The sequence below is a fragment of the Amaranthus tricolor genome, chromosome 1 (genome assembly GCF_026212465.1).
Source record: "Amaranthus tricolor cultivar Red isolate AtriRed21 chromosome 1, ASM2621246v1, whole genome shotgun sequence".
NCBI classification, from domain to species: Eukaryota; Viridiplantae; Streptophyta; class Magnoliopsida; order Caryophyllales; family Amaranthaceae; genus Amaranthus; species Amaranthus tricolor.
Genome location: NC_080047.1, coordinates 36958288 through 36985177, shown reverse-complemented (window position 1 = coordinate 36985177; position 26890 = coordinate 36958288). Strand labels below are relative to the sequence as shown.

Below are 26890 nucleotides of genomic sequence, written 5' to 3'. Positions count from 1 at the left end.
AATTCGGCTTTTAGTTTGTAAAATTAACAATTATTTTACCCTTACTTGTTAAAACTTTAAATACGACATACCGTAAAAGGAAATTGAACAAAATAAATCAACTAACCAAATAAAAAAATGAAACAAAATAAATAAATAAATAAGACAAAATTACTAAAATGAGGGAGTATTTATCATCAGAAGACTTCAGTATTAATTTTACAATTTACTCTTACCAAAAAGTCTACTATAAATTTATTTTTTAAAAAACGCTTATGGGCATATGACCCCATGGGTTCCAACGTACATCCACCAGAGACGTTATTTGATTTGAGGTATGATGTTTTTCGGAGAAACAACTTCCCATTTTTTTCCTTTTTGGGGTTGGCAAAAGATTTAAAATATAAAATTTTAGGTCACCCTTTGAAAATATTTTCCCCAAATTTGGAAGCAATCCACAAAGCTTCAAGTTCTTTTTGTACGGACAAAGTCAGAAGTCAAAAATCTTGCAAATTAATCCCTTTATTTTCTATTTTAATTCATTTTTTTATTCTGTAATATTTCTATTTAGGATAATGTATCTGCCACTTTATCGTTTATCCACACATTTTCTACATTTTTAATCATATCTATTCAAAGAGGTTTAGATACTCTATGAGGTCCAATGAGAATTATTAATAGCAAAAAATAGTAAAGAAAATATCGTACTGTTGATTACAGGGAACAGATCCAACATCTATATCACTTTTTGAGATCCCTTGAGTTGCTATCAAGGGACCTCAAATTACTTGAAACTATTAATAGCAAAACCACAGTTTACTATAATTAGCTGCATCCATCTTCAACAAGTAACTAGTCTCGTAATAAGCCATTAACTAACAACGAAACTTGTATGCGAACGATGAACTCATCTGCCAGAAGGCCTTGGATCAACAACATAGTAACTAGGAATAATGTACAAATCTATTCAGCAAATGGACTAATATCAAGGAATCGAAGTCACTAACTAGTACCTTTATATTACATCGATCTCAACAAAATTGCAACGTTAATGAGCAAACTAAGTGATGGGCAATCCATTTGTTGCTAATTCAGACCGTTATCATTTGACACGACGATGGAAGATATGAAGGATTGCCAAAAACTAAAAAAGATTGGACTTAAATAAGTTTTACAGAACAGAACCCACCTTTTGACTCGCGGAATATCAATGCTAAAGCATGTTTATACAGAAGCAACATGTTAATGCTCAGAACACACCAGGCAGGCGACACTTGTGAAATAATATATTCTCGTCATATAGTGGATCTTTGCTATAGCTCTGTACAAAATCACCCCTTCAATGTACTTGTATAAGTGCCAACATTATGCCACTTTGATATATCTGCTCTTCCAAAAGGGGTATGATTCTCCTCTACAATCTAGAAGCAAATCCAACATCCCCATCATAAGATTAAGATCCATTTACCGTCATCTCGGATGAGGAATTTGTAGGTAAATGGGGATTTTCTTCCTCTTCTAACTGACCATTTTCTTGACTATTAGATGATGTATCAGAATGGTTTGGTGGTGCAACTTTCTCTTCACTTCTGTTGTCACCAACTGAACTTTTCTCCTCAATGTGATTTCTAACTACGTCAGCTTCTTTCTCTAGCTGGTGATTGTTTTCTACAGCCCTTTTTGTATCTGAGCTTTCGGAGGAATTATGTGCAGTAGTTGCAGCCTTTTTGTTCGGAAGAACAGCTTGGCTAAGAGTCGGGCAAAAGGCAGTAAAGACGCTCTCTTTGGATTTAGAGTTTTTGTCAAGCCGTTGCTTCTTGACTAATCCTGGCTCGTCGAGAGCTAGCTTCCGCTTCACGCTTAGAGACTCTAGCGTATCTTCATCCCGATCAGAAGCATCTGGCTGTCTTCTAGGTGGAGGTCTGTAATCTTCATCATCCTCATCATCATCATAATCCACCAGTCCACCGGGTCTAGAACTACAATTATAACGTATATAAACACACAACCACTCACATAAGAAATTCTAATCACAGAAGACTACAGAAGTATAACAGTTTCAGCATACTGACTGCAAAAGCAAGATACCTTAATGTTGTGCTAGGAGCAGAGCCATTAGAAGAAATATTATGTGCTTGCACTCTATGATTGTGTGACATTGAAGCTGATGCCGTATCTTCCTCATCGCTGTCATCAAAATACAGTTTTAAAGACAAGCCAAGCATCACTCCTGAATATTAGACAAGGATACAAGAAATACCTGTCCTCATTGAAGTAGTCCTCCTCTTCTTTATCCAAAGCACGTTCTTCAACTCGTTTCCTCGTGTCCGTAACAGCAGCAGATTGCATTCCAACAGTCTCCAGGGACTGCAAACTCTTCGATCAGATGATCACATTTCAAAAGATAGAACAAAGACACAATGATTATCTACTCGACTACCTGCTCATATCTCACTGCAATAGATTGAATAGAAGCCAGATTTTCAAACTTGCTTAGCTGACTCCAAAAAGATTCCACCAAATATTTGAGCAAGGGCTTCATGTTTGCTTCCTGAAAAAACTCCATACTCTCAGGGCTATGATTCATATATAATCATCTAAAGAATTAAAAAGAACCCAAATTAGAAAGGACAGATGCAAAATTACCTTGCGTATGTACTCAAAGAGCTCTAAAACAGCAGAATTGAGCAAGTTATACCGATCACCATTAGCAACAAATGCATCCACAATGGGTTTAAGAAGGTTTCGCCTTATGACATAATTATTTAGATTTTCATCCTGCAAGATAGCATAATTGTCAATCCATTTTCAGTGGAGTCAAAGACAAACCTATGTTTAGGATGTTGCCTTAACAAACACACTAAACTCCTTCAATTCATATTCATATAAATTATAACATAGGGTTGCATATCAGATTCAGTTTCAACTTGGATATAAGGCTCCCTGCTATTGCAAGAGTAAGAACGAAACAACATGTGTAAGACACACCTATATCCACTTAAAAAGAGGCTCTTAGTGCATTGGAATAATCAACAATGATGCCAAATTAATTGCAACATATCCAATTAGTTACATGAACCAAAACTAATCAACATAGAGATCGAAAATAATTATTTCTATATTGAATTCGGTCCTTTTAAAAATTAATTACAACCAAGAAAATCAATTTTAATGATTATCCACTAAATATTATGCTCCTCCATAATCCATCCCTTCTTAACTAATGTTATATGTTCATAAGAATCCTAATTTATCATGTCACTATTCACTCATGTTATCCAGAGCATCTTCAGCCTACCCCTACCTAAGTTTCAACTTATTAACTTTTTTAAATAGTCCATCTTCGCACATTAACAAACCTGTACAAACGGTCTTCACTCGTTTTGCCTTTTAATATTCGCGACTCCAAAAACCCTTTATTATACCTCCATTTCTTAGTATGTCCACTCATCCACCTAAACATACACGTCAACTATCATCATCTTCTTACAAAGATTTTGTTATATACTGCTTCTGGATTCAATTCTAATATACTGCATCTGGATTCTGCCAGCAAATGCATAATTGAGTGCTACTAACTCCAAATAGACTTTTATTTCAATCAATGCTTAATTCCTAGAACTATTACATATTTCAGTATTTATACTAATAAGCCCTATGACTAACTAATTGGTAAAATATCTAAAATACCCTTTTAACCAGTATATCACAGAATTCTATTGAAAGCTTTCTACAATGACAGTAGTGTTGGTGCATTAGCAATTTTGTAGAAATCTCCTTTAACCTTAGTGACAACTTGATCACACAAAATATATTATCAGTGAATCTTATGTTTTACGTATAGAGTAATAGCCCCTTTCTGGTTAATTAAACCAAGGTACTTGAAGCAATCGCTTCGACCCTGGAATAAAGAACATCAATAAAGTGACTTAGATATGACATAAAGAACAGCAATAAACAAAACCAACAATAGACGAAACCAAACTACTTGTAAAACGAAACAAGCCAAAATTAAAAATCTTAACTCTTAGATATGACTTAAAGAACAACAATAACAAAACCAACAAATCTGCTAGCAAATTGACGCTTAAAAGGAGTCATATTTTCATGAAAGATAAAGTGACTTACATTACGAGAAACCACAGTGCGGACAAATCTCACAGCAGCAGCAACTAAATACTTCTCTCTTCTCTTGGTCAAATATAGAACTTTGTCCATAGAATTGTTGAGAAGGAAATTACACCTGCAGCACAAAAGAAAAACATCAAAAATTATGTTACTAAAAAGCACATTAGACACAATGGTAGATTGTATAGCCAAAAAAAGAAACTTGATATCTTACTTTATTCTGTAAGGATGGTGCACGACGCAAAAACACAATAATTCGATGATACTTAATAAAATCTCTGGCTTTGTATAGTTGGGTTTAACAAAATTTTCTGCTTGAGTCTTTGTTGTACACTTTCCTCCCCCCGAACACGAAGAAGTTATAACATCAATCAACTGCCCCAAATGTCTCTCATAGAAAATCTCAATGATTGTATCTCTCTGCAATGCAAGATACACAACAGGACAATGACGTATAATGGCATGTACAATATAGCATAATAAAATTAGGCAAGAAGCATGAAAAAGAAATTATCTTACAAGAATACGTCAAGGACAAAGTATTTTCGCAAAATCAGCATTAACATTTCTAAATAAAAATCAACAATCACAATATCATTCCTGCACACGTAAATTCAACCAGGTTGCAGACTCCATTTGTGTATAACAAAAGAAAATGCCATCATAGCCAATGATTTTACTAATATTTTAAAAATTAGCTAATGAATCGGTTTGGATTTATATTCATCATACAAACAAATAGACAAGTCAACACTAACAATCGCACTGAGATTATCAATGATCAGGGTGGGTACAAGGTATTAATACAACAATCTATAATTCATGAAACGTTTCTGGCTTTCTGGAAGCTAGGTTTGAACTGATACAGATAAATATAAGACCAAAGAACTGGCAGTTTGGAGAATATCACACATATTCGAATTAGCAACTTGGTACCCTGGGGTCCTAAAACCATCCCAGGTACACATCATTTTACTATATCCATACAGTCTTGATAGTCAAAAACCAATGTCTGAGTAACTAAAATGCATCACAAAAATCCAGAGGGGAAGATTGCTTTCTTCCAAAACAAGACCCTTAATTGTAAATGGTATCAAATTTAAAGTGAAATATATAGTTATGACATGGAAAATCGAGGAAACCACTTTAGTCAACCACTTTACCTAAAAAACTTAAACAACCAAAATCAGTAATCAGTATGTTTAGATGCTATTTTAATAAATGAAAACTCAACCAAAAGACTCATATCACTGAGAACTCTAACCCTATTCCATGAGCACAGCCAACTTTCTCTAAAATATGATCAAGAAATCGACAGGAAGATCAACCTTTAATGCAGCAATAGTTTATGGTTAATGTAAAGGCAGCGAGCATGCTAGACATTTAAGTTCTAGAAAGTAATCAATGGAATATATGACGTCATATAGTGATGGAAAGTGGAATTAAACGAACCATGGTTAATAGGAATAAGAATCATACAATACCTGTGAACCTGACAATGTGTATGAATCTAACAAAGTGCGGAGAATTTCAAGAAACTGGCAATGCATATTATCTCCGAAATCTGTAAGCATACCTTGCACCTGAATAAGATAAAAAACAGTTCCTTGTTAATCGCTTCAATTGAAATAGAGACATCATATATTTCAAAGAGCTTAAAAACTTCAATACATTTTTTGTTGATAGTTGATACAGCAACAAAAAGAGCAAAAAAAAACAATAGTTGCTAATAAACTCGTAATGAGTTCAAAAGTTCAGGAGAGTTATGCCAATTGTCAAGTAACTCAACATTATGAGTAGAATAATCAGAATAATGTTCCTTTCTCAACAATTTTGGGATACACAACTACTCAACAATATATGAATTTGAGAATAACTTCTCTAGAAGCATCAAGGATAAAACAAAAGGACTACACACAACAAAATGAATTTTCATATATATGTTAAGAGTTAAAGATGTACAATAATTCATTAATTAAAATGTTGTAATAATCATCTCTCAACAAAGTATAATCTTTGTTACTGAGAATTTCTCGCAATGATCTATTTTCATTACATAGTTGACCCCAAAATGTTGGGATTAAGGCTTCAGCATTGTAGTTGTGTTGTATCGCTCCTTGAACATGACATCACTAATAAATACTCCCTCCGTTCATTAAAGAATGTTCATATTTGTCATTTTGGGTCGTTCCATTGTTGTTCTTCTAATGAATATTTCTATTTGTATCACAAATTTTGGACATAAAAAACCTCGTTCATCCTAATTTTATATATTTTATTATTGTTTATGATCGCCACATATCTTCCACAAATTTTATTTTAACATTTTATATTGCTTATGGTCCTTACATATTTCCCACTATATTCAAACAATTTTTTTTACAATTATGGTCTCCATATTTTTTCCACTAATTAATTTTAATATTTTATTAATGCTTATTGTCTCCACTTTTTCTCCATTGACTTTATTATTCAATAAAATAATATATCCATCATCTAAAAGATTCAATTTTTCTTAATTCTCGTAAACATTCCTTATGGGAACATCAATAAGGAATGAAAGTACACATAATTAAAGTCAAGCTATATAGTACACATGACCAACGTCAAGCTATATGTTAGACGTAAATTTCACAAGCAACTAATGAAAATTTCTGTAAAATATGTTCAACACTTTCAATTAAACTTTCGCTATTGAAACATCCACATATATGACTATCCTCAACAACAATCAATAATCAACAACATCAACAAAGTTTCAATCATATGTATCCCACCATATGTGAGGTTTCTCACACCAACATTATTGCATCCTCTTTCACCAATTCTATCACATTTCACTACTGCAGATTGCACCACAACTTCAGATCTGACTTCCTTGAGGACAGAGACACCTTTTTTTTTTATTGTTCATATTATCCTCCTCTACTTTCTTTTACCTGACATTGATGGAATTTATGGATAATTCTCAAATTTCCTCTATAGTCTTTTTTATCTCTAGCTTGAAGATATTTGAGCACATGCGAGAATAATGGCGGTGACTGTATGTAATTTGTTATCAGAAGATTGGGCAATGGATTTTTGATCAATAGTCATGGAGGTAACATGGTGATACTCTAGGCAACTTGGATCTGGCAGTGGTGGGGTCACAATGTTGATGGTAGTGTTGACAAAAAACCTAAAACCTGAAGTGGAAAGTTCAGACCCCATGTGCAAAGGAGGGGAACACCCCTTAAAACAATGTAAGGGTAAAACGCTTATACAAACAATAAGACTGAATCTCATCAACAAAGGACGAACACTCACACTCATATACTAAGAAAAAACAAAAAAAATAAAATGTAACGGAAGACTGAAGAGCCCAAAAAGTTAGAAAAATAACGAAGTACAAGTAATTGACAATTGTTTAACAGTAAGGCAACTATGGTCTTGATTTTTTGCATCTCCTAATCAGCTGAAGTTACCTCTTTGTCTCCTGTGATCCTATCACTTCTTCCCTCATTTTCTTTCTACTAATATTGTTCCACATTCAGTGAGTCATCTTCATTTCTGCCATCATCACCTTATATCAATTTTCTAAACAAACCCAATAACATTCTGATAGACAATGCCATTGAATTTGAGTGATGTCTGTTTTCTTATTTTAGAAATTCCTGCCACACTTCTTCCACTTACCTATCAACTCGCATACAATAGTCTTGCAGACATAGGATATGGATATGAGGATCAAACTTAGTAAATTTCAAATGTCAGGACACATACGTGTGCCAGATAAGCAACTAAGCGTCTTAAATGAAAAATTAATCCAAGGACATGAGGACCGATAAAAAATTTGGACTTTAAATTCCCAACTAAGTTCAGAACTTCTCAAAAGACAAAGTTTGAGGAGATATGTTCAACTATGAAGTTAAGAGAGAATTGGGTGTGATAGGAGATATATATGGTATAGTATCTTATCTAAAATGAGCGAGAACAGAATTTGAGATGAAAGCGAAACACAAAAATGTTATAATTAATCTGCAACCGAGGAATTATGTCAACATGTATAGAATGATAGAAATTTTTTAAAAATTCAAAATTCCAATGATTATTCAAAAATCCAAAATACATTGAAAGAACATTAAGAAATCTAGTGTTTAAAACGCAAACTTTGTTAATTAGTGAGTATGAAATAAGCCAATAAAGAGAAAAGTAGCGTTTCTTTTCAATGGAAACAACATATGCTCTCTCTGCAACATAAATTTAATCATATACCTTATGTCTACAGTACTTCGACACTAAGATATCTCCCATTTTTAATATGTCGATCACACTTTAAGTAACAATACCAATCTGAGCTTGGGCATTCAAAAAAAAAGCATACACCAAGCACATTTCCTTCTGTTACTGTCATGCCTACGGGTCAGAGAGCAACAGCTTTGAAAACATATCAAAGGCGAAATAAGAAACAGGTATAAAGGGGAGGCGGGTTTTTTATGACAGCTGGATTAAGTAGTTAGTAAAGTGTAGATATTGTATCTTGTTATATGTCTATATAAAGGCATATTGTAGTTGTGGTAGTGTGTATTGATTGTATTTGAAAATAATAAGAATTAGGAGCGACAGGGGCTCGAACACTGCATTACTTCATCATATTTTTTCTCTCAATCTTCTCTCTTTCTCTCTCTTCTCTCTTTTCTTTGCTTTGCATCTTTGCAGGGGTGGCATACCAACAGAATGGGTATATCACGGTTACCTGTCTTTTTGAGGCTCCTCAAGTACTGTTGTTTTGAGATTACTCAATTAGAATCATCAAAAGTGAAGAGAAACGCTTAAACTTGATCCCTACTGTATAGGTCAATAATAATGCTTTAATTACACTAAACCCTTTTCAAGTTGATATAACAATGAAGATCTTTTGCGCAACTTTAGAGTACTCTATCAAAGCATCTTTGACGACACAACTTTCTGTTTACACAGAAAAATAATAAAAAAGTGTGAAGTGTCTGCAAAAAAAAATTAAACAAACAGCTTTTGACATTTCATCAACTGCATATAGAGCAATTTTGTGCAGCAAATAGCTTAGTTTAAGCTCTTGCAAAGATATCCTGATGTTCAGGCAAAGAATCATAAGAGATGTCAACGGATAACAAGTAATATACCTTATATCACCCAAAGCATAGAGCAAATCTACTATAGTTTCAACATAACTAACATGCAAGGCATTTACATTGCAAATCTACTATAGTTCAACAACACTGACAAATATACAAGGCGTTTACATTTTACTATAAACGCCAAGCTTAATAAGTAAACTAATTTAAATTTGATATAACGATTAAAAATGAATATCCTTATCGTAAATCGAAGAGTTAATGCATTAAAAAAATACACCATGAATGAATTGCATACCAGGAGACCAAGAAGGGGAGATCCTTCAGGTCGGACAACATAACCACGCAAAAGATTAGGATCCTGATTCAAGAAAAGTATAAGGATATCTGTCCTGCATCCATCAAAAGACATGTTATAACTCATTAATAATTAATTAATAGTGTAAATAGAAAAGGCAAACATGTCCAGATACGTTGCATAAACAATAGATAAAACAAAGCCAAACTGGTCACAAAATGTTCTACAAAACCAATGAGTGCCATAAGGCTAGTGTGAAAAAGTTATTCAACATTTCATTGTTTCACGGTCAATTTTATTCAAATTTTAGCTACACTCTATTCCCATGCTAAAAGCTTCCTAGTTCCTAATCATGGTCCATGTACAATGCAACTGGAAAAGAAAGCAAAATATCCTTTACCCAGTTAAGACAAGTCGTTTGTCTTTACTCTGCAAAATGTCACTGATGATGTCAAAGAGGCCTTCATTTACAAGATCCCTACAAGAATTTCCGGAAAGAAAAATATACATCAAGAACTTTTTACAAAAAGAAAACACCATCTGCATACAAGTCTTAGAAGAAATAAGAGCATTTAAGAACAAGGAACTGATGGGTTGACATGTTGGAATTTTCATAAGAGTCAAACACTACTCCACACAAACCCTCAATCAAAAGCATTAAACACAACCAAAAAAAACAAAGAATATACCTGAGCAACGCATAAAATCATAGCGGTGACATACCTAAAAAGCCGAAGCTGCTGAACCATTTGTAAACTCTTGCTTAAAGTGCAAAATTCATGCAAAAAATAAACCTGCACCCATCGAAACATAAGATACAAAGGCATAAAGGGTAACCATACACTCTTGCAGGGAGATTGGAAAGTAACACAATAAAAAAAGTAACAAGTAACTAACAGGGGCTTTCTCTTACGCCCACAAAAAATAAAAATCAATCCAAAATAAAATAACATGTGGAGAAAGTCATCATAAAGCCTGGATTTCTCGTTCTTCTATCAGGAAGCTTATTGCCTCTACATGATCAGCAATAAACTATAGGTTCCAATCGATGGCAGTACAAATGTACAATAACGTAGTGCATAGCTATAGTGACTGCTACGCATTTAGTATTTATGATGTTTTGATTATTAATATTATGCTTGTATAAATTAAAATTTAAGTTCCAAAGGTGGGAGTTCAAGTATAAAGCAAAAAAGCGATTTCAATCAAGCTTGTGGTAATGGTCAAACCGATGCAATAACTAGGGTGATGCAGTTTTGGTACCACCAAATATTAGGCGAAAATCATAAGATGTCCCTTGAACCACACTAAAATACAGATATTTTACATCTTTATGTCCCGTGTAGTATCGTTAACGTAGATTTGAAATCTTCTATGACTCATCGATACGATACATTGTGGTGTTGTTTCTACACTATTGGTTCAATAGAACCCCAAATCCCAGCAGGTGCAAGGGCATCAACCCACTCAAGAATTTTTAAGTGTTGGACGCATAGGTTTTAGTTTCTAGAAATTTTTTGAATCCAACCTTGAGTATGACTTTGAACATTAGAACAATTCAAAACCATAATCAATACCTTAAAAGGTGAACCAACTCCTCCAATGACTAGATTACAAAAAGATAGAAATTTCGAAAATAAAACCTTTTATTTGGAAGTGTGGATCTACCTATAAGAATTATGCCACCAATAAAAACTGCTCAAGCCTTGGAAGTGTATCGTTACAACAAAACGTTTTCGATTAACACCCCATCCATCATTTTAAATTTACCCCAGTTGCTTTTGATAACACAATTTTAACTTCTCTTTTTTTTTTTCCACCTCATTTCTTTGTCATATCGTGACAATTTCCTCTCTTTAATTCGCTCACGAATGTGGTGCCAACTTGGCCAAAAAGGAATAAAGGCAATCACAAGAGAAAGTCATGTACACACTAGGTCTACGCTATTTTAGAGTGCACTAACCTTAAAAGGTACAAAAATAGTAAGGTTTTTCACTTGACAGGTCCAATCAAGTACAATCATTGGAAAATACTTGCAATTTTTAGGTTGGTTCACACTTAATAGTGTGGACCAAGTCCATATAAGACATTTCCCAATATCAACGGGGATACTCAAAAAGGTGACTTTCAGTAAAATTAAGGGGTACATAATTTGCTTCCCTCCAAAAGCTAGTCTAGTTGGTGCATTAACATATTCAGCAGCTACACGCATAAATACTAAAGCACACAGTTCAAAACTAATTTAATCAAGAAGCTTGTGCATCATTCACCTCACAAAGATGGAAACTAGAAAGAGTAACACAATCACACCTGCTCAACATTTGGTAGTAATTTATTAATCTATTTAGAAAACAAAAGGCTATGCTAATTTAAATGCATTAGCTTGTCATCCTATCTACAAGCGTATAAAATATCTATGCATGGCTAAAAAGTAATTCAATCCATATTTTTAAATTGATTGAGGATAAAATTTTTAACCAAATTAATAGCTCATGGAGGGTATTTACAAGGTCAAAATATGTAGGAAGAAACAGTTAACAGACTTTACAGCACACAGAGGGCATTTACAAGGGAAAAATATAAATTGTCACATAGAATTGTCTTCCAATTTTAAATGTAAACAGAATACCAAAGTGTTTTTGGACTCCACAGAGATGCTCGGTGACCTCAACCTTGAGAACAATTCTTGGATGAAAGTGTTGTCTTCTTTCAACAAAGAAACTACCTACAAGCCAGGATAACAACCTTAGGGAAGGTCAGAATCTAGTATTATAGCACAAGAATCGGAAGTAACACTTACAACACCATTATTTGCATGTACTATAGAATTCAGACTTGCAACAGTTGCATCATCCAATACTCTCGGAAGAACCACATCCTAAATGAAATACACTGAGATACAGTTATGACTCTTTTGGAGATATTGAAAGCAAACAAGCGGAGAATAAGAAATTCAAATACAAACCTTCAAGTAACCGATTCTGTATGTTTGGTGTATCTTTGACAAGACCATGGGATCTTTAATTGGTATGGCCTAAGATAAAGGAGCCATCAAATTTTCAAATTGATATATTACTCAAAAGAAACTTATCTAGAAGTTCGCAAACTCATACACCTTCATCAACTTTAAAAGAGAAACACAATTATGAGATGGTTCGACTAACCTCCTTGAACGCGACATGATCCTTCAAAAAGTCACGATGTCGAACATGAGAAACATCAGGATCGTCTAGAAACAAAAACAAAAAACAGTTTACAAGGATCAGTCACTATCTATGATTTGACATGAGGTTTTTGTCTATCTTAGAAGTTAACGTTCTTGCTAAAGAGATTAAATAAGAAAATATTCATCCACAGCATGGACTGTGTGAAGTTGGCTTTTTTGTTTTCAGAAAACCATGTTTACAGCGAGAGACTCATACGATCAACTGGTACACAAAGATAAGAAAAACACACTTCAAGTTCAAAAGGAAACAGTAGAAGGATTCATGACAATTAATGAACTAAGTTTTAAAAAGCTAGCCTAGACAAGCCTAAGGCTAGCACCTGGGGTCGGTGATGAATTAAGCGTCCTTGATTAATTAAGGCGGGCACCACATAGTGACTTTTAATGCCTAAAAGCAAGCGCCCTACAGCGCCTTAGAATGCTTCATGGTTTAGCCCTCAAAAGAAGATTATATTATGCGAACACCCATCTCATATGTTTTCTCTTTCTTTTTTTCTATTCTTTTTTATTTCGCTTCCTTTTGTAGATTTTTCTGAGTAATTTTTAGGGTTGTTAATTTATTTTATACTAAACACCCAAAAGCTAGCGTCTTCGCCAGGCGCCTACCTAGAGGCTAGAGTAGACTCTAGGGAACCTTAGCACCTTGAGCCTATTAAAACTTAGTTGATGAAGCACATTAAAAATTTCCTATGAGCACAATAATCTAGTAACAAGAGATGTAGCACGAACAACCAGGCAAGATAAATTAAGCAAAAGGGAGAGTCAATCTAGAAGAATGATAACTACTACATAATCCTAACGGCTAAAACAGAGATGCATCAAATCACAAATAAGCACAATCATCAGGATTGTCTTTTCGTTGAATAATAATATGATATATATTATCCATCACAACAAAAATGAAGTGCACTCAATGTTTCTATTAACACAACAATCTAGTAATAAGATATGTAATAGCTAAGAAAAGCAACAAGAACCGGCCAAGAATTTTGAACAGATAAAGTCAGTTTCAAAACGAAAATAATTACTATATAATCCTAGAGGCTAAAACAGAGATGCACCAGATCACAAATAAGCATAACCAGTAGGATTGTCTCTTCGTTGAATAAATAATATGATAAATATTAGAAATACACCAAGGAGTCAATGTCATCTATATGTGTTTCCAGAAAAAGAAGGACCAACCGGCCAAGCACCAAAAAAACCATATTCTCAAGCAGGAATCAGCATATTAACCAGGAACTAGGCATAAAGCAAAAGATCCCAAAAGGTAAGCACAGAGGCTAAGGCAGTTGGGATGCAATTGATTGCTAAACCGAAGTATCACAAACAAAGGACAGAATTTTCACAGCAAAAGCTCCAATAAATTATCTAAAAACAAAAAAATTTCACATAAAAACAAGCTAAGAACTTTCAGAAACTAAAAAAGGAAAGAAAATGAAGTCGATTCCAACTATTGTAAAAACTCCCACACACATCTGATGCACAAAAATTAATGTTAAGAAAACACAGATACATTGAACTGAAACTACTGCTTTTTGCTCAATCAGAAGGTGCCAACGCAGAATGATCAATCATTTACACAATGGAATTAAAATGCTCAGAAAACCTTACATTCAAGACATCCAATGATGTCCATGATGAACTCATCTCCAAAAACCTTTTCAAAAATCTGTGGACTATTGAGCATTACTGCAGATAGGAAACAAGTAATCAACCAATTAAAACACACCATGTCACTAATATTATAAATTATAAACAATTCAAGGAAGTGAGGACAAAAAACTAAGAACTTTAGTTCCTAAAGGTAAAGAATACTTACAGATCCCTTTGACAATTTTATAAATTACATGAAGGCTGTCAAGATTTTCAAGGTCCTCTGAAATTCTAAACAGATCCATCAGCTTCCTGAAAAACTCTAGCTACAAACAACCACAAACGGAGCTTAATGAATGAGCTGGAAGAACAGAGGCAAAAATATAGACTGTAACAATTGTACCACTTGAATTTAAACAGCACAATGCTAGGAACTAAACCACACTAAATTCCTTAATGAAACGACCTCTAATGCCTTTGCATTTCTCCGCCCGAATAGTTTAAGCTTTTAAATACACTCAATTTTTATTCAATTAATACTTTTATAAAGGATTACTAGATCCTTAAAAAACTTAACGAACAAAAGAACTTATCTCACAAAATCCAAAAGCTCCATTTTAATAATAGAAGAGCATCATCAACATGAATAAGCAAATGAATAGACACATTGCCATAGCTGGAAGTTGGATATAAGAGTACTAGCCTATTTCCATTACTGAGAGAGAAATGAAATGGACCTGGAGGAGGTTTCAAACTTACATCATGCAAAATAAGATCTGTCACTCGCATTTGATCTGTGATGCCACTCTCTACCACAATCTGCTAAGAATAATGAAAAAATAAAGTCATTAGTACAAAATCACAGAATGGAATTTTAAAGAAGGGCAAGGGAAATACTGAACTTTCATTTATATTTCATTTCTACAGCTTTTATTCTCTTATTAAAAAAATCAAAAGTAGTTCCGACTGAAAGGATCAGTCTAGCTCATACCCATTCACATAGAGCAAAAAACAATATAAATCAAACATGAATATCAAACAGCACACCATGCATCCATGCAACTAGCCTACACACTAGGTGCCAAACAATCCTCATCTCACTTTGACAGTCGAAAACCTATGCAAAACATTTTGTAAATGTAAGCCTTATGTAGATGCAAGATTCTTCCCCTGAGATATTGGATACTAAAAGGCAAGTGCTTCAATGTATAAGAGAGTACATATTAATTCAATTATCGAACCAACCCACGGATGCTCAAATGAGAGGATCAAACATCAATACAGTGAAACAGATACTAAGATTGAAAGTTTGAGGTCCCATTTAAGTAAGAAATTATCCATTAGATCAACAGACGTACATCATAGTACGAAAATGCGGTTCTGGTCACCATTGTGGTAATACGCACAGTGATTCAATAAAGGGATGTTGTGGTAGTCACAACACCATATATCGACCAAAACCATTTGATATCCCATGAATTGTCCTTAAACACGGTTTTTTACACCTTTAATAGGGTCCGTAAATTGGAAAATTGTGAAGAGTCGGTTGATATTATACAATGCGGCCTTGTTTTTGAACTATGTGTAAGATCAATCCTTGTCAGGAGGGGAAGCTATGAAGCTAGTTTTCTTTCTTAAAATCAATCCTTTATACTTGCCACCATAGAAAGGGGTCAAGTGAGGTCTAGATTCATTTGTAGCCAAAGCTACCATAAGGAAGACCAATATTGACCCCAAAATTCTCATGCCTGCAAAACAATGTCCTAAGAAGGCTTATCTTGAGTCCAAAAAATGAGTGATGGATACAATTGTTACTGTGGCTACTGGCTAATAAGTATCCAACGCTTCTGCCAACATGTGCATATTTTTAAATACTGAATACTGATAGTTAAAATTCTAATGAAACTCTAATTTTTATGACTATCTAATGGATACAACTGAGCGTCACCACAACTAGTGGCAAAACTTAGACAAACAATAATAAACCACATCCATCTTTCCTACTCTAGACTGAGCACAAGCTGTAAAGGTCATAATATTTCTTTGGTCTAATTCTTTAATAACTGAACAAACAATCACAAAATTATTTTCATGTAATCAATGAAAAGGAATTGTCAACTCAACTGGATATGAAACATGAGGCTGAACTGAAATGAAGACACATGCCATGGTTGGAGTACAATTTCCCTTATATCAAATAATTCAATTGCCCAGAAAAGCACCAAGCAATAAAGCTTTCATTGTATAAGATCTGATGTGAGTTATGAAACCCAATCTTGTCAAAAGGAGAAAATTACAAAAACAAGATTTGAGATACTAAAGATTTTGTTCAGGAAAGATAAAACTAATATGATTCTTATACTAGTTAAAGGCCAGTCACTGCTTGGAATGATCCTCAAACGCAAAGCAATAAAATATTAGTTCTTGCTAGCAAAGCATGTTGCATTCAGTTGCCAATTTTCATTTGATTTACGAATTAGAACATGAGCTTTTATCAAACACCGAGATGGAAATAGAGATTAAACTCCACAAGCAGTTTAAGATATTTATATTATACTTCTGTTTTTTTATCATTCTGCACATTTTTCTTAGTTGATAGTTTTGTTTATTCTGCATACTTTCAATTAAGGAAACATAAGTAGAATTCCAATTTTATCCTTATAAAACATAAAGTCATTACCAAAATCAAACACAATGATTTTGATTTTAAAAGGCATAAGGGCCCAACAACTTGTGGTATTAACAATGGTTTTACAAGTTCTTAAGAAATCAGTCAACCATCATCTATGCAACTTAAAAGAAAACGGCGGAAATATAAATCGATACAAGAACATGAAAAAGAAAAGAATCCACAGACTTCACCTTCAATATTAAAGGAAGCGTAGACAACTCTACAGCAGGCAGCTCCCGTAACTCACTGTTCACATTGTGGAATGTATCATCTAAAATTTACAATTTACAAATAACATTAAATACAGAAATAGTTGATAAAAAGTATGTCAAGACAATTAATTGTACCCACAATCTATTAATATACACTCACGGATGCAAGAAAACAAACAATCAAGATATGAGCTAGTCAAATTATACATTATATCACAGCACAATTTGAAGATACATTAAAGCCAAGGAACTAAAATATTACTCCTACCATCCCTTTGAGCACATCCCCTTCCCCTTTTTGTGAGGACTTCTTACACAAAGAAAACATATTCATGGGGATAGGACGTATACGGAAACAAATATAGAATTTAAAAAAATTAAAAAAAAATAAATAAAACTCCACAAAGCCATACACCCCCAAGCCAGGTGCTCTCCCAAAAAAACAATCAACAGCAAGCATATTCCATTTCCTATTTTCATATTAAATCTCTACTCCATTGTGCCATCTTTACATCAATCCAAAACATATTTCATTCTAAAACAAGAAGTGGAAAACCTAAAAAGTACAGAATTCAAGCTCAACCTCTCCTTTCTGACTGTATGTGTACCTTATGTTGCAAATCATCAAGAGTCTGAAACTGAAACAAGTCTAAGTTTCCACAACATACATGCATAAAAGAAAAGTGAATCATTCCACGCAACACCCGGAAAAGGAATTAATTGTGCAATACAAGGAACAAACATCTCCTAATGTCCCAACAACTTACTCGAAAAATTGCGGCACAGGCTTGAAATCAAAAGGAACCATAAAACCTCTACCATTCTGGCTAACAGAGGGCAACCAAACTCAATACGATTCAAAAGTCCACTGAGATCTCAATGGCTTTACATTTAGTTAAGGAATGAAGACCGACGATTTAAAATACAGTCAAATAGGAAACATGATGCACACTACAGAAGTTTAGCCCCACGATTACTTTGATCAATACGTCAAAGTCTTTACCCATCCATTAACATAGGTACAAATGCTCTCAAAGAATGATCATAAACCAAAATAGTACATAGTTGAAGCACAAAATAGAACATTTGTGGCTACATCATACAGCTTTTGTACTGACAGAACTATGAGCAGCATAATGCATCAACACCTTAGTTTGAAAAGGTGTGAGGCACCGTAAGCAGCTAAGAGCTAGGCTCTTGGAACCATGCGAAGGCACTAGCCTTAAAGTGTAAAGCACCTCAAAATTCATCAAAAAGTAATTAGACCCCATAAAATACCCTAGATAAAAACCATAAGAGAAAGAAAGAAGAATGAAAGAGAAGAGAAAAAATTGTGCTCACATCAAATAGGCTTCTCCCTTAGGCTCTATAAGCATAAGGTTCTCTAAGGCACTTCCCTTAAGGAATTGCCTCGCCCATCCCCATCAAGGGGGCCAAGCCCATCACCTGCCCAAGGCGTCCACATAAGGCATGCCCAGGCGAGCTTTTTTAAACAATCTCAATACCCTCCGAATCCGATAATTAAAGAGCAATGAGTGATCCTACCAAAACCCACACATTCCCTTCGCAAGTCTATTCATAAGTATAGCTCATCTTTGGCACAAAACCAGCTTACACAGTACTTATAGAAATGCATGAATATCAATATCAAATATTGCTTTGTAATTATATGAACCCCACTAGAACGCTAACCCGATGAATCGTCAAGGAAATCCCATCCAACCTGTTATTTCTTATCACAAAAGCTCTTTTTAAGAGCACAAAAATAATGACTCAATACTTCTATAAACATCTCTAAGCCGATCATATTCCAAAGTGTGACAAATTTTCAATTAAGTCCAATATCTATACATATTATCATCTAGTTAAAACTTTCTACTGCAGAATTGCTTTAGTTTCCATGGGAATCTACTTCAAAACCAGTTGCAAAGAAACATATCTTAAAGACTAAAGAAAAAAGACTTACGATTAAGCGCACTGAAATGTAGATTCCTTTGCACATTACAAATATGGTCCCTGCATAAATTAGACACATTAGGCTTGAGCCAAAACTGCAACAAAATTTGGAAAAAAAAAAAAAAAAAAAAAAAGAAAAAACAGAAACTCAAGTATACAAGAAGTCTGCAGTACCATATATAAGAACATCCAGCAGTTTCCTGAAAGCTCAGGGCTAATTCAGTGGAATATTCAGGATCTCTCCAAGAAATAATTGTATCTAAAACAGCACAAGGTCATTAAGCTTCATGCAGAAATCAGAATTAAACATGTATTGAACCAATATGCTCATGATCATACCTTCTTGTTTTCGATAGATGTCATCTGGGATGATCCGGTGCGACAGCAAGGTTTCATTATCTTCTTCATCAATGACAAACAGACCGAGCTCTTCTGATCTCTGCAAAAAAACATTTCTTGGTGACTATATAATAGGTGTGAAATATCAGGAAAGTCATGAGGATATGAAAAACCTCCAAATAATCAACAGTGACATGTCCAGTCCCTTGATCTTCCCACTTGCCATCCTCATTCAGACGATAGAATTTGACCCGCTGAAGGGAACATATATTTCTGATTAGAAACTATCTCAACAAGAAAGTGAAAAGCGAATAATAATAAATTATGATAAAATAAAGCCAATCCATATATGCTGCATAATTATAAGTTGTGATTGATTGAAGAGTCGGGCAATTTTTTGTTAGGAACTCTAGTGACTTCACCTAGTTTATCGCCCAGTAATTTAGGTTGCTCCATTCAAAACAACCAGAATAAGGTGATTAAGGACCAAGAATTACTGATTTTTCATGACAAGGCAAATGAAAAACAAAGAAATTGGACTATACCATCCAGAGATAAAGCCATATCAATAATAGCCATCCAAGTACAACTACCCTAAAATAAAGGGATGTGCATGACTCTTCTAATTATCGTGAACTTATGAGCCATCCCATGAAGCTATGGGGGAGAGTGATTGATTTGCTTAGTTGTAGATTAGTCTTAGACATCCCGCATATTGATGTTTTATTCACGTACACGACCCAATATGTCAAAATTACGACGTTCAGGTAAATGTTAACATTTTCTTTGTATGGACTCACTATCTTCCTCATTCCTCGTCCACAAACCCACTTCCCTTAACCTCTTTAAACCATATAAACAATGAATTGTCACCAAAGTTCTTCCATCTCTTTGAATATTTGGATAGGAAAATTTATTGGCATACATAGACGCAACTTGCAACATTGCCTACTTCAACAATCCACATATATCCCTCACACCAATAAAATTGTCTAACGTACTAGCAATTAGTTGTGGATTTACCACTTAATCTAGTCGAAAATCTCTTATCACACCACCCTAGCACCCAATGGGCAACTCAATGGGCAATGCATACTCTCTATTTGATCCATCCAGCTTGAACTCAATGTATTACATCTTCATCAACCTCCCTTTAAGTCTTAAAAATTCAAACTTGGTTGTTTGCGCCCCAAAATCTTCTCCAATGGTCGCATGGCATTCCTTTAGTTGCTTTCCCCACTAAAATTGCATCCTATTTTCCTTCTAGAGTCACATTTTGATCCTCTAGCCTCGCAATGACTTCCTCATAAGTTTATATTGGAAGAGATGCACCAAGGAACACTTTTACGAATAAATTTAGACATCTCACAAATAGAAACCCTTGATGCAAACTTAGCTCTACTAGAAAAGGCTTAATTACCCTGGATACTAGTCGTAACTCCATCATACACGCCTTATATCACCTTTATATACCCCAAAGGTATTCCTTTTGCCTTAAGAGCATCTCATATAATGGTCTAAGGTACGTTGTTATAAATCTGAGTCAAACAAATGAATACCATATACAAAACCTTTTTTCTTTCCCAATGCTTCTCCATCAACCTTCGAAGGACGTGAATTGCCTCGATAGTAGATCATCCTCGCATAAACCAAAATTTATTTTCTTTGATTATCATTCTTGCGAGAGCCTCCTCTCTATTATTCTCCCATAGTTTTATCGTGTGGCGAGAAGTTTGATCCCCCAATAATTGTCACATTATTAAGCATCGCCCGCTTTTGGTTTTATAAAAAAGAAAGGTTATAAGTGTGCTTTCTCAAAATACCTATGGCATTCTAGTTGTCCTCAAAATTATTTTTAAAAGGTTTGTTAAACACAAAATACTATTTTTCAACTTCATAATTGCACACCTCACAAGGAATTTTATATGGGCCACTAGCCTTAGCACTTTCAAATTCCCTAACAGCTTTTTATACCTCGTCCTCCATTATTATCTTTTTGCAAGGAACACATTTACTGTTTAGAAAAATATTTCTGCTATCTCGTTTAAATGTTCTCATGCATAAACAAAAATTGCACATCCTCATCCTTAATGTACTTAACTTCCTCCAAGTCTCGCCTCCTCCTAGACTTACCATTTAAAAACTTATAAATAAATGTCCCTCTTTTGTGTCAAACTTCTTATATAAGTCCTCATATGTCGAGTATTTGCCTCCGCCAACGCTTTCTTTAAAATTTATCTAGCTTCTTCACAACTTTGTCTTAATTAATCGATCCTCTTCATTTATACAATCATGAACCGCTTAAGTTTTTTATGTTAACCCTTAATCTTGTTTCGCACCTCCTCATTCCACGACCACGACACCTCGATTCCATTAATGCCTCTCTCTACCATAGAAACCCGAAAAGTAGTTTTTGTAATATGTTGGATGCTACAAGTCATATTTTTCCCACATTTAATTAGCATTTTCTGAAAATCCCATCCAATTGATCTTGTTTAACAACATTGTGATCACTACTCGTTTTACATTTCCCCATAAATTCTTTTGCCTCCTTTTTCTTCTCGGCCACTTTTTCCCTCACCCCTATTACCAACACTAACAATCATGTTGAGATGCCAAGTTCAAATTCTGGTAAGGACAATAACGATTCGGCATACAACACATTCTCTTCTATGTACAAAGTATAATAAACTTGAGTATGTAATCAAGTGTTCATCATTTTTCCTAAAGCAGGAGTTTGTCATCACTAGATCATAAGCTAATGCAGAATCTAATACACCCTGCACTCATATTCCTCGACCCATAACCAAATCCACCAAGCACCAAGTTATAATTGTTCGCATGTCTTACTATATCGATTGAAATTCCTTCCTAAAGACACTTTTCATCAGGCAGAATACTCTCCAAGAGATAATCTAATCCATCCAAAACACTTTTATCGTTTGATACCAAATTGAGGCCTATAAGCACTTACAATCAAAGTAATATCCTCTCCAAATACCATTCTAGCTAGCATAATTCTATTTGTACACCTTTACACGTCTACCACATTATCTTTGAATTCGATCAAAACTAGAATCTCAACTCCATTACGCTCGTCATCCAAGCCCGAACACCATATTTATATTTATGTAATTCTCTCGACAACTTCTACTTTGTCTGCTTAATACATGTAACGCCTATACGCTATTTTCTAAGCACATCTACTAAATCCAACAATTTGACACTCAACATACCAATGGTATGTCCACATTATTATAATACTTTATATGATTTTTCATATTTATATCTAAAGCCAAAAAAAGAATTGAACCGATGGTTCTACCCGCCAATCCAGGAAATGAACCGCAAGGGCCCGTCTCCTAAGCCGCCTAAAATCGGAACCGAAACCGGCCCAACCCATACCGTGGCATATATATATATATATGGAAAATTCCACATGGTAGCATCAAACTTTCATGAAATGCTAGTGGTAGCACTTTTGTAAGATTTTCCACATGGAAGCATCCAATTTATGTCTTATCTAACTGCCGTAACATTTTCCATTAAATTCTTTTCAATTTCCGTTTTAATTCACCATTTTGACGTTTCTACCCGTATTATGGTTGGTTGTTGTCTTTATAATTTGCCCTAAACCATTTTTATGCTTTCAAATGTTTAATTCACCATTTTGACGTTTAATTCACCGTTTAATTCATCAACGCTCTCAAATATTGTAACAATTTTGTTTTCATTTAAATTGTTGGCATTTTTGACAAAGGGTGCCTTAAGCACTATTACATAAGCCATTAAGTGTTCACTTAATGTACTTAACTAGAATTATAAAGTTCAAAAGTTACATTTTAAACACTAAAACATATGTACTTAACTAGGGTAAATTATAAAGACAACAATTTAAATAAAAAATATTGTTACAATATTTGAGAATTTTGATGACTTAAATGGTGAATGAAACGTCAATATGGTGAATTAAACATTTGAGAGCATTAAGATGATTTAGGGCAAACTATAAAGACAACAACAAACACTTAATTAAGGGTAAACGGAAATAGACAAGAATTTAACTGAAAATGGCACGACACATAGATAAGGCATAAACTAGATGCTATTATGTGGAAAAATCTTACAAAAGTGTTACTACTGGCGTTCCATGAAATTTCGATGCTACCATGTGGAATTTCCATATATATATATATATATATATATATATATATATATATATATATATATATATATATATATATATAGTACTGGTGAAAACAAGGCTTATATGAAACCATGAGAACGTGAAAACTACGATACTTTTTGGCAAAATTATCTTACTTCAAAGAAAAAAATTCAGAAAAAAAAAAAGAAATAATAAAAAACCTAATAGAATAGTGTTACTTTGACATAAAAACATCTTACATTTTGACAAAAAGTATTACACAAAACTTCCACTAATTTTCATTCAATAGTATCAATTTTTAATTAACTGTAAAAATAATGTCAATTTAAGTTGGTGTTTGCCTAGAATAATTCCAATTTTTGTTTATAGTAGGTTGATTGAAAAAACAAAGGTAAGTTAATAGTTAAATAAAAGTTAGTATTATTCTTGGAAAAAAACTCCCTTAAGTTGGTAATATGATTGTAGGGAAATTGGCAAAATTTTATTATTCACGGTAGCTTTGATGAAGATATGTGAACACTTGAAAAATTACTTGAGGGCGAGAGATGGGAATCACAGAGGTCATTACTTGAAGGCGGTAGAGGAGAAAAAGCAATCAGTTGAAGAAAGATTGTAACGAGTAAAAAAGCAAGAAGCTACGGAATAGAAACAAACCGAAAGAGAGAAGATGAAATACCCACCAAGAAGCCAAGATTTGTAAAAGATAACTGAAAAGGGCTGGAATTGAGTATTGTAAGGAGATTGTAATTGATATGTTCTGTGTTTGGAAAAATTCAAAAACCAGAATGGTGAATCTTGAGCCGCAGTTGCCTCTCTTGAATTAACCATCAAAGTAGCAGAGTAAACAGCTACAGTAACAAAACTTAAAATGAAACCTAATTAGCACCACTAATTGCACAAAAACTTAAATTTGACATTACTATTATTTTCGCAAAAACACTAAAATCTAGTCCATAGTCCATACTCCACTGCCAAACACCCCAAATTTGCATTCACCATTAAACAAAAGTACAGAACTACTTTTTACCCATGTAAATAACGGTTACACAGGAAAAGCGGAAGAAAACGTACTCGAGATGGCAAGTCATGCAGTCATCGAAGCAAATTTCAAGCTAATTTAAACCCTTCTACCTCCACATGAGAGAACAAACAAAGAACAAAAAAAAGCGCCATTAAAATGATACCTGATGCTCTCTGGAACCAGCGACAGCATCTACACCTAAGTCTCGATCCCTATCTCCATCTCTATCTCTCACGCGCCGCCGTTCAATAGAATTTTTGGGATCATGGGCAGCATCCATTAAACCCTAGATCTGCGAACTTCAACTACTGATTGAAAGGCAAGGGAAAATGGGATGAAGAGAAGTAAAATTAGGCAATAGTTGGAGCTTCAGAGATGACTAGCATGGCAGATTCTGTAGTAGTTGAGAGGATGAGCGAGTGGGCGGCAATGGCAGAGGTGAGGGAATTTGGTGTCGCGAAACAACTAAAACTGACTCGGGGAAAAAAAGGAGAGACGACGAGAGTGAGAAGAAAAGAGGGTGACTGGTTAGCGAGTTGCGACACTTCAATCGAGTTGCTAGCACGTGCCAGGGTTTTTTTTAATTGAGACTACGTTCGATCAATTATATAAACACAAATTCTTGTGTGAGACGGTTTCACCAAAATGCGATTTATGTATTAAAAAGTTCAATTAATACGATTATCAGTATATAGACTTTTTATTTTGAGATTGTCTTACCGACAGACAGTCTCTCAAGAGTAATTCATTATCAAACCATAAAATAATCAATAATCATACAATTAATTAAAAAGATTGAAAAATATATTCTAACATAAGTTTTCCAAATGAAATAATCATAATAGCCGATTCAGTTTATTAAATAAACTTGTTTATTCGACAATTAACTAAAATGTCTTTGATAAGAGAATGATTTCTTTGTTTTACAATTAATTAAAAGAGGCAAAAATCCATTGTATTATACGTTTATTAGGTCATTAAATAAATTAAACTCCTAGGCAAAAAGGATAAAAAGGTATTTCAACAACATATAGCTATTTACACTAACAAGAGAATCAAGTATGTTCAAAAAAGAAAATTTTAACCTGGCACAAAGAATAAAAAGGTAGTTTATGCATGAAGTTGGACTCAAAAAGTTGGACACAAATTTATAGATATGGACATATAATATAATGGAAAATTTGAAAAAAATAAGACAATTGAACAATTTTTTTTCTAAAATAAGCTCCGTGAAAATTTAATTCCCAAAATAAGCGTCCGTACATTCAAACCTAGGTTTGGTAAAAGTCGTTGTTACTAACAGTGAAAGACAAAAATAAAATAAAATAAAACCCATAAGTCGTTGTTACTAACAGCGACTTAAGGAGTTGACCAGTAACAACGACTTAAGGAGTTGACTGGTCAACCCCTTTATCTCGTAGGTTGGAATGAGGAAGTAAGTGAGAAGTGAAAACTTAAAACTCATTAAGTCGTTGTTACTAACAGCGAATTAAAAAAAAAAAAATTTTAATTCGCTGTTAGTAACAGCGACTTAAGTCTTCTTCGTTATTTCAGTTACTTCCTCATTCCACCTACGAGATTAAGGAGTTGACTGGTCAACTCCTTAAGTCGCTGTTAGTACCAGCGACTTACACCAAACTTAGGTTTGGATGTACGGACACTTATTTTGGGAATAAAGTTTTCACAGAGCTTATTTTTGGAATAAAGTTGTTCAATGCTCTTATTTTTTTTCAAATTTTCTAATATAATGTAAGAAGCAACTTTACTTTACTGTTTATCAAATTCCAATGTATAAGTTGTGGCAAAGATCACAACACCAAATCACACACAAAAATGCAAAAAACCTTAAACAAAAAAAGAGAAGAAAAGACATTCGTACAATTACCTTACTTGGAGAAGAAGCTAAGAACTTACTAATCGAAGAAAGTTCAGAAAGAAATTATGAATTTATGAAGATAAGTAGTTTAAATTTTCATTAGAATTACAAACTTGAAATAGTGCCACCGTGATCATCTTTTATGAAAACTTATTGATTCATCATCGTCATCTACATCAATTAAATGTAAATGCCCACATTAAAACAGTCGTATTATTAATGAGATTTCATTAGTCGTTTTTAGCGCCTAATTTTTTTATATATTTTTGCATTACTAATCAAAATTTAATTAGTGATGGTAGTAATTTGAAAATTTTCTACGATGAT

At 33.9% G+C, this 26890-nt stretch overlaps 1 protein-coding gene across 1 annotated transcript; it reads right to left on the bottom strand.

The window, feature by feature from the left end:
- Window positions 1-972: 972 nt before the first annotated feature.
- On the bottom strand, window positions 973-25225 carry LOC130800664 (uncharacterized). Its single transcript, XM_057664251.1, has 24 exons — window positions 24851-25225; window positions 19672-19752; window positions 19499-19598; window positions 19334-19418; window positions 19170-19219; window positions 17183-17262; window positions 15080-15139; window positions 14547-14646; window positions 14339-14416; window positions 12663-12727; window positions 12464-12532; window positions 12299-12376; window positions 12128-12223; window positions 10222-10292; window positions 9899-9976; window positions 9499-9592; window positions 5592-5690; window positions 4322-4527; window positions 4108-4222; window positions 2626-2757; window positions 2420-2530; window positions 2240-2346; window positions 2068-2166; window positions 973-1958 (listed from the first exon to the last, which is right to left on the bottom strand). The coding sequence occupies exons 1-24, from the start codon at window positions 24965-24967 to the stop codon at window positions 1433-1435; spliced, it is 2697 nt and encodes an 898-aa protein (XP_057520234.1). The 5' UTR covers window positions 24968-25225; the 3' UTR covers window positions 973-1432.
- Window positions 25226-26890: the final 1665 nt, after the last annotated feature.

Coding starts and splice junctions, on each gene's coding strand:
- LOC130800664 (XM_057664251.1), bottom strand. CDS start 24,967: ATGGATGCTGCCCATGATCCCAAAAATTCTATTGAACGGCGGCGCGTG. Junction 19,753..24,850: donor CTGGTTCCAGAGAGCATCAG/GTATCATTTTAA, acceptor TGTTCCCTTCAG/CGGGTCAAATTCTATCGTCT. Junction 12,377..12,463: donor ACAGAATCGGTTACTTGAAG/GTTTGTATTTGA, acceptor TATTTCATTTAG/GATGTGGTTCTTCCGAGAGT.